A 9,144-nucleotide genomic window follows, 5' to 3' on the forward strand; every position below is an offset into this window, starting at 1 on the left:
CTATCCCATGATAACTCTGGACTATGCTGAACACCTATTGGTTGTGTCTGCAAGGAGTCTAAGCATTGATATTAGAATGTTATTATTCTCACATGGGCACACAACTTTTCCTGACAGCATAGAAATGATTTCCACTAGCTTATGTCTTCTGGCAGCTTCAGGTTCTTTAAATAGTACTGTAATTATTGCTGATAATCCAGGCTGATAGTTCGTGTGAGCATGCATTAGTATTCTGTTATAGATGTGTGTGTCAGTTGTCTTTTATCATGATAGTATAGTGTCATGGTTAGTTAGAGTTGGTGACTAGGATTTGTATGATCCAGCCCTGAGCCACAAAACTCAATAGGAGAGTGAAGGCCAAAAGTTACTTCTTGGGGTTATTATGAGGATAAATCCAGAACCAGGAAAACCATGTTTACAAGATGCAAATGTATTTCAGAAGTAAATGAAAACAAAATATTTTCTTAGCTGATGATATCTGTGGTCATGTTTATTTCTGCAACAGAACATCCGCACAGACATTGTCATGGATGCCGGTTTCAGCATCAATCCAGCTATTGACATAGGTCAGGTATGTACCATAAGCTCTGCATGTACACATTATACTCACTGAAAGCCGATAGCTTAGGGTCTTCCTGAAAGGGGTCTTACTTGCATTTTATTCTGTATTTATTCCCAGAACCCTTGAATATGGGAATAACTGTATTGTATATTGTGGAAAGAAGCTTGACTAATTTCTAGAAAAGAGAATGATCTTTCAGGCATAAGTAGAGGTTGAATTTCTTTTATCTGAAATGCTTGGGACAAGAGAGTCTTTCAGTTTTGGCATATCTGGATTGGCCTATGCATAGTGAATGAGGGTATGAGGGAAAGGGGGCTAGTCCTGTGTCCAGTATCCACTGGGTTTTTCCTCAAGGAGCCCTTGCTGCTCCATTGTCAGAAAGTTGATGGGGGAAAGAGAAGATGGGAAGGTGGGAAGGTGGGAGGACTTTCTTTTACACAAGGTCACTGTGAAAAGCAGACATCTCTGACACTTCCCTGGTTTTAAGGACACTTCTGCCTTTTTAGCAAAGTGATCAGGAAGGGAAGGGAAAATCCCCCATCTTCCTGTGAGTCTTTTTCATTCTTTCTGGACTGTGAGTAATGGTGTTGATTTGCACTCACCCTCACAACTCATTTCCAGGGTATGCGCCCTATAGCATGGTGCTATCAGTGCTATTGGCCAGGTGGCATGTAAGTGTGGAAGCATCTAGGGGCCCATCTACACTGTGGAACTAATGCAGTTTGACAGCACTTTAATAGCCATGGCTTAATGCTATGGAATCATGGGAACCATTTGACAAAATCTTTAGCTTTCTCTCCCAAAAAGTGCTGATGCCTCACCACAATATAATTCTCATGATTCTATAGGTTTGAGCCTTTGGAGTAAAAGAGGTGTAGATGCACCCTTGGACATCTGCTTTTAAAAACAGGATTAGCTTAATGGTACAGTCCTATGTATGTGTATTCCCCCAATTAACCCAGTTCCCATACTTGTATATCCTAGTCAGATGGGATTCCCCTGAATTGCACTGGTCCGAAATGTATTGTCTTGTTGCCCAGTAATTCCTACTTGCAGTGACAAGTGGCTAAATAAACCAAAGTTTGTAGTTTGCATCTTGTGAAATACAAACCTTTCAAAAGTTGGTTCTCTGGCTTGTTCCTCCCCCCAAAAGCTAGAAAAAGATAATTTGAGCTCCACTTCCTGGCTTGAAGAAAAAAGCCCTGCCACTGGCCAATGTTGCACTATCCATTGCGTTTTTAAATAAAATCTACAAAAGTACAAATGGGGACAATCAGATAATAGGAACCAGTGCACTGACACATGTATTCTAAGTCATGGTTCCCACGGAGCCCTAACTATTATGGAAGTTTAACACTCCGAATGAAACATACCATATTTTGTAGCATAACAGTTGCAATCTTTTGCCTTCTTGTCAGGAAAAAGGGGGATGCAAATATTATGTGATGAAAAACTGTGCTTTAGGTTTGCCGAGGGACCCTGCAAGGGGCACCTTCAGCAGAAGGAAAGCAGCCCGTCCTCCTGGGGAAGGGGCTGCCACCGTCTTCCGACAATCTGGATTGCCTCCTCTCCCCATTCATTTTTTTCCTCTCATCTCCACATCTCTCCCTTGACTCAGTCTTCATACATTTTCCCTATTGACAAGGCAGAAACACTTGGTGAAATTTCAGAAGCTCGGAAAAGGGGCGGCGAGACCCAAGCAGGGCTATGAGAAAGCACTAGGGCTTCTGGACTGCCCCCCTTTCCCAGCCGCTCAGTTTCCATCCTTCCTCAGAGGTAAGAAAGGAATGCAAGGAATTCCTCTCCAATGTAAGGAAATGTAAGGAAAGCAATAAACCAATTTTGTGACCACAAAAGGGGGGTGCAACTATTATGTGGTAGTGCCTATTATGTGGTGAGATACAGGAATATTATATATGTATATATAGGACTGAAGTCTATTAGCGCTTTGAGGCAGAACAAAAATGCAGATTTTAAATAGAGGCCAAAAAAACCCCCCTGTGTTTTTTGGCTGTTGCAACGAATCGGTGCGGATTTAGTGATAGCATCAAGTCTTAAGGTTATACATGCGAGCAGAAATATATAGGTGAGAGAACTTAGTTATTTTTATTCCCTCAGATTGAAGGTGGATTTATTCAGGGACTTGGGCTTTATACAATGGAAGAAGTAAAGTTTTCTCCAGAAGGACAACAGTACACGCTGGGTCCAGATACATACAAAATTCCTGCTGTCTGCGATGTCCCAGAACATTTTAGAGTCTACTTGCTGCCCAATTCGAGGAACCCAGTTGCAATCTACTCCTCCAAGGTAAAGAAACAGGATCTAGACATAATCCAAAATTCTTCCTTCCATTCAGTTTGATACCATTAGAAATTAACATAAAGAGCAGCTATATCACTGGTCATGAAGCAGAGTCCTGAAATTTGAAACATTTTCCAGTGAATATCTAAAATTCTAATGAAATCAGGGTCATGCCTTGAAACAAATAATGGGAATTCCTTAAATTTCAAAAATTTTCCATTTGCGCTGGTTATTGTTTATCTGAAAATGCCTCTGTATAACAGTTATACAATCTGTGAAACCCTTTTGACTTATTTTATACATAAAAATCTCATTTAAAAAGACAGAAATTGCTATGTGTTGTTAAATCCCTCACTTTTGGTATGTTCCAAATAAAATAATGCTTTAGAGGACATAACATAGGGTGCTTCCAGACAGTGCCAAAACACGGGTTTAAGAAGAGGGACAACTAAATCCGGGGCCTCCCCACACAGACCTGCCAATCCCGGGCTTTCTTCCCCTGCCATCCTCACAGCCCTTCTGCGTCTCGGGATAAAATGGAAAATGGACGGGGGACATATAAGCATCAGCACATAACAGTGAGAATTTTTTTAAAAAAAAATGCTGCCAGATATCCCTCTTTACTCAATTGCTTATTCACAATCTATTTAATATTTTAAAGCTTAAACTCTTTCAGCGACCTCTAATGGGTCTCCTTTTCTCCTCTGTTGAAACCAGCTGGAAATTAGCTCTGTCTCTGTTGGTCTCCGTACAGCTGATCAGCTGTTTTGGGTTTTTTAAACCGGCAGGGGTGGGAAGCATTCTCCACAGGGGGTAAAAGAGGAAATCCCAAATTTTACATGACTGCAGGGCCACATAGTCATGGGAAAATCTGCTTTTTTTTACCCATAACCAGAATATAAGAGGCCCTTTTTGAATTGGGCTTTCTTTCCATTGCTGCGACTGAGTGTGCACAAATATCATCTGGCAACCCCCCTTTTAACCCGTTCTCTCATGAATTATAGGTACTGTCTGGAAGTGCCCTTAGACACTGAAGAAATTTACAATGCAATCATATGTGTCTACTCAGAACAAGGCTTCGGAAAGTTACTTTTTGACGACAATTCCCAATAGCCCCTTGCCATGCTAGTGAAAGATTTTGGATTGTTGTCCAAACATATTTCTTGAAACTTTGACTTAGGCCCCTTCTACGCTGCCCCTATATCCCAGGATCTGATCCCAGATTATCTGTTTATCCCAGGTTATATGGCAGTGGGGACTCATATGTCCAAGTTTAAAGCAAATAATCTGGGATCAGATCCTTGGATAAAGGCAGTGTGGAAGGGCCCTTAGAAATAAGCTGCAGTAAGTGTAATTGGACTTAATGCATTGGTCTGAGAATTGGACTAAGGACATTTTGTCCTGTTTTGCTGCCATTCATGTGGCAAGGACAGGGCCTGTCGTGTGCAGCACACAATGCATGGCAGGCCCCGCTCACATACCTCTCAAAGTGTAGAAGAAACACTGAAAGGTGCTTTCTCCTCCACTATGGGAAGAAAGTGTAGTTTGGGTAGCTGTGATGGAGTTACCCACACTTTCCTTTCCTTTTCACCATGTGATGGCAGAAATTGAGGCGGGCCAACGCACATTGCTGCACTTTCTGCTGTCTGATGAGGGGAGGGAAAGGATACCAAAGCACCCGCCCTTGTCCCCTCCATGCAATGAGGGGAGGAGGGAGGGCATGCGGGGATGCCACGAGCAGTTGCTGATTCAATGGCACAGCCCAAAAGGGCCATATGAAGGGGTCCTAGGACTTTGGGAAGCCAGGGTTCATAATTATACAACTATAAGTGTAACTCTCTCTGAACACTATATAATTTCTTTTCCTCACCTAAGTTTTCATATATTCCACAGGGTATGGGAGAAGCCGGAGTGTTCCTGGGATCTTCTGTGTTTTTTGCTATAAGGGATGCAGTGGCTGCTGCACGGAAAGAGCGAGGACTAAATCACAATTTCACCCTGAACAGCCCTCTGAATGTAGAGAGGATCCGCATGGCCTGTGCTGATCAATTTACAGAAATGGTAAAATCTTTCTCTTACAAAAAACATGAATGTGAGGTTTATAGAATTGTCCCCACATTTTTGTGCTTGTTAGTGCAGTTTGTGTGTATATGTCTATGTAGGTGTGGGTTTTGCTTCTTGTTTGTGTTTTATTTAATTTTGTAGATTGTTGTAGTAACTATGTACATTTAGCATTATGTTATACAATTGCTTTTTATGATTATTCTTTTTACTGTTTTCTTTTCTTTTGAATTAAAAAACTCTCCCAATCATCCTGGTCTATTGCTGCCTTTGATGATGTACAGCCATCAGGACTAATCATCATCAAAAGCCTGATTATTTGTGTATTTGTTTAATTCCTTTTCACAGCCTTCATAGTTATTATCACATTCTGTAGAAATATATTTCATGGTTTAATTACCCTTTCGTGAAGAGATGCTTCCAGTTTTATTCCGTGCATCTTGACCCATTCAGGTTCACTGGATGATCCCAGAGGGTTCACTTGCTAATAATATATATCTTTATCATGTCTAATTTGCATCTCAATTGAGATAAAAGCAGAATACAAATTATTATTATTATTATTATTATTATTATTATTATTATTATTATTAGAAACACAACAAGATGAGTCCACAGCAGACACTCTGCTGACTGTTGAATTGGATCACACATTGGACACGTCCCAAGTGTCTAGGACTGTGTGATGTATCAGAGAATAATGTGTGCAGATCCCAGTAAGGTGGCCTTTTGCAGCTGGCAGATGGTAATTTTGTCAGCACTGATTGTGTTTAAGTGCAGGCCAAGGTCTGTAGGCTATGCACCCAGTGTGCTGATCACCACTGGGACCACCTTGACTGGTTTGTGGCAGAGTCTTTGCAGTTCGATCTTTAAAATCTCATACCGTGTCAGCTTTTCCAGCTGTTTCTCTGCAATCCTGCTGTCACTTGGGATATTATTACTATTATTATTATTTCCAAAAATGTCTTCTTCTTCTTCGTCTTCATCTTTGTCTTCTTCGTCTTCTTCCCAAAAACTGCAAGTATCCTCTCCATCTTTCTCATCACATTCTTGTATAATCCGTAGTATTGCTCAGGACAGTCAGATCCAGCTTCCCAAGATTTTTCTCTTTCAGTTTCTGATAGTTTCACCATGGTTGGAACAGAAGCACCCTTTCAGCCTTCTGTACCGAAGGCTAAAGGACATTTCAGGGCCAGGTGGATGGAGTGGAGAGATTCACAACTACAATCAAAAACCAAGTTTCAAGAGCTGCTTATGGAAATTAACTTGCAAATACTCTTTGCTGTCTATTTTTTTGCCTCCTAACAGTCATAGGTGTATGTTACAAACATGTGGGACATAAGATTGCTGAATGTTCTGCATCAGATAACTATTCGACTTAATATGCAATTGTGTTTTAAAACAATCTCTGTTTCTTTCCTCTGTAGATTCCGAGGGACATCCCTGGGACCTTTCAGCCATGGGCTATCCATGTGGACTAGTTTTTCGGTCTCAAAAAGTGTAAGTTATTTTACTTTGAACAAAATCCCATTTGTTCCTGCCCCCCAAAATACCTGCACATAGGATTGCATCCTTAATAAACTGTTCTTCTATGTTCTTCACTTGGCGTTATCATAAAGGCCAAGTGAAATAACCCGCTTTGCCTGACTTCCAGTGATGAAAGAAGGTGCAGGAGATAAATCTGTTGGCACACAACTGGTGTTGGTTTGAGGTTTTTATGTAGTTATATTGGAAAGTCTACCTTTGCTGCAATTAAGGTATGCATTAGTAGGGATATCTTTTACTGAAAACCAGAAAGCAGAAAAATAGCTCCCAATTAGCTGGTGTACTGCAAGCTTTATTTTTGACATGGGGAATAGGGAGACTCTGAGAGCACATGGTGCTCCCCAGTAAGCCTTTGACCTGGCTGAGTCAGAACCAAGGGGCACATCCCAGCATCTGCCAGGATCCAATTAGCCAGGGCATTTAAAAGGCCTTCAGGGGTGAGGTCAGAACATATACTGTTGGCCTTTTGCCCAACCTCCTCTACCTGTATACTTGTATTTTATCACAACTTGGGTTTTGCAAGATCCTTGGATTTCAGATGAAGGGTCCAGTGCAGGAGGGAACTGGTGAATACTAATAATACTAATAGTAATACTAATACTAATTGTGCTGGTACAGCTATACCAGAAGCCTAAATTTCCTTTCTATGCATGCGTTTGTTTTGGCCATGCATTTTGCAGTTGGGTGGTTCCTTCCAGGCTGCAGCCATAGGGCCAGCCACCTGCCTATCATCGTTAAGTTCTTTAGTTCCGCCCCTTTCCCCAGGGTTCTGGGAGGGAAAGGAAAGTTTTTAGTTCAGTCTTACAGTTTAGAAGCTCAGTTACAGGACGTGATTGCTTTTCCCACCTGTAGAGAAGCTCCGTTTCTTACAAAGCTCCTGGGGGATATAGTCCCAAAGCTTCTGAGGAAGACAGTTCTCAAAGCTCTGGCTGGTGAACTTACAGCCTCACAACTCTACAAGCCTCTGGGGGAGACAGCCCCAAAGCTTCTGAAGAAAACAGTTTTATAGATCCAAAGGTCTCCAGCTGGAACATTTCTAAAATTTTGGCTGGTAAGGTTTACTCGGGTACCCAAAAAGCAAATTGGAACTGGGAGTAAGGCCCCACGCCAGCCAACCTAAAGACAGATTGCCCAGAGAGGGATCGGAGGACTTTCCTTGTAAAAGAAAGAAATAGTTCACGAAGCAAGCTGACTGTCCTTTGTGGGCAAGTTAAGAAGAATTTGTGTGTTTTGTTGAAGATCTAAGCAATAATAAAGAACTTTGTTAAACTTTCCAAGTTTGTAAAGACTTTGTTTAGGAAAATCCATAGACCCTCTCAGCCGAGGCACCCCGGTGTCCCGCTGGGCACAAAGAGCACGTCCTGTTTCAAAAGACAATTGCTATGGGCCCAGCACATGTCAGCACACTAATAATAATAATAATAACTTTATTTTGTACCCCCGCCTCCATCTCCCCGAAAGTACTTAGGACGGCTTACACATGATACAAAGTGACTAAAACAACACATAAAATAAACTCAGAGAACAATAAAAAGGTAAAAACCAATAGCATATAAAGCAACAATTTAAAACTCAGAACATTGACCAATAACCTATGGTGACAAGTGCCATAAGGCATGGCCAAACTGTAAACAAGACAAGGGAATGGGATAGTACAAGTTGTAGTTAAGGAACTAGGGCATGGGATATGCCTATACATAACTGAATATTATACCTTCAGTTATGTATATGTGTGGAAAGGGTCAACATCCACACCTAACTGGGAACAAAAAAAAAGCATGTTAAATAAGATAGTTTTTCAAGCAAGTGCAAGTTTCTTCCCCAATACATTTCAGAGTGTAATCTTTTACTGTATGTTGAGTTGTACAATTTAACAAACATCTAGGCAAGTAAACTAATATAATACAAGAATGAAATATTTGAAATACACAAACTGGAAATTAATCATATTACATTGCACAAGTGTTTTATATTAAGACATCTACTCTATGGTTTATCTGTGTCTACTATGCTTTGTTTAGAAGACTCATCCCTTGAAGAAGCAATCAAAGGATTCTTTACTCTTCGTTTGTGCTTAGGATCCAAAGTTCTGTCCAGAGGTTTAGATGATTCTCAAGAGGCTGCAAGAGATGTGCTTTTGTGTTGATATGTTCAATAAAGAAAAATAAAAACTGAATGAAGCTTTTTCTACTTATTTGTCCTTTGAAAATGCAACATTATCCAATGATTTTCCTTTAAGCAGTAACCCCATATCCTGTTTCACCTTTCTGAGAAAGTGAGCAGTCACAATTAAAAAAAAAACTTTTGCTGTTGTTTGAGTTCTAATATAAGTTGCATTATTCTTCTCCCAGCATTCGTTGATCACTAACTTTAGGAATTATTTGGAGAATATGGTGCGGAAATTATTTTGGGGCAGTCAAGCTACAAGTAAGTAATTATACCCGTAACAGTACATCTTCTTCGACTTTTAGAGTTAGCATTTTTGGCCCATCCGGTTTATCTGATCATGGTAAAAATATCATTTACGAACAATGGTGAGGAAGTGGATTTTTGGTAATGATCCGGATGTTTGGCCAATTCTGTGATGTGATGGCATTCATTCCTCTCAGGTTTAAAATGAGACGTTTCCCCAGTTTGTGGGAGGGGAAATTGTGGAAAGAGCCAAAAATACCCTT

At 40.7% G+C, this 9,144-nt stretch overlaps 1 protein-coding gene across 1 annotated transcript in view; it reads left to right on the top strand.

Annotated features, from left to right (window-relative positions):
* Positions 1-8,629, top strand: part of LOC132769113 (aldehyde oxidase 4-like) — a 56,916-nt gene extending 48,287 nt beyond the window's left edge. The window contains exons 31-35 of the mRNA XM_067470594.1: positions 506-571; positions 2,681-2,869; positions 4,757-4,924; positions 6,352-6,424; positions 8,491-8,629. Of these exons, the coding sequence (XP_067326695.1) occupies positions 506-571; positions 2,681-2,869; positions 4,757-4,924; positions 6,352-6,405 (477 nt within the window). The 3' untranslated portion in view covers positions 6,406-6,424; positions 8,491-8,629. The remainder of the gene's footprint in view (positions 1-505; positions 572-2,680; positions 2,870-4,756; positions 4,925-6,351; positions 6,425-8,490) is intronic.
* Positions 8,630-9,144: the final 515 nt, after the last annotated feature.

The sequence above is a fragment of the Anolis sagrei genome, chromosome 1 (assembly GCF_037176765.1).
Source record: "Anolis sagrei isolate rAnoSag1 chromosome 1, rAnoSag1.mat, whole genome shotgun sequence".
NCBI classification, from domain to species: Eukaryota; Metazoa; Chordata; class Lepidosauria; order Squamata; family Dactyloidae; genus Anolis; species Anolis sagrei.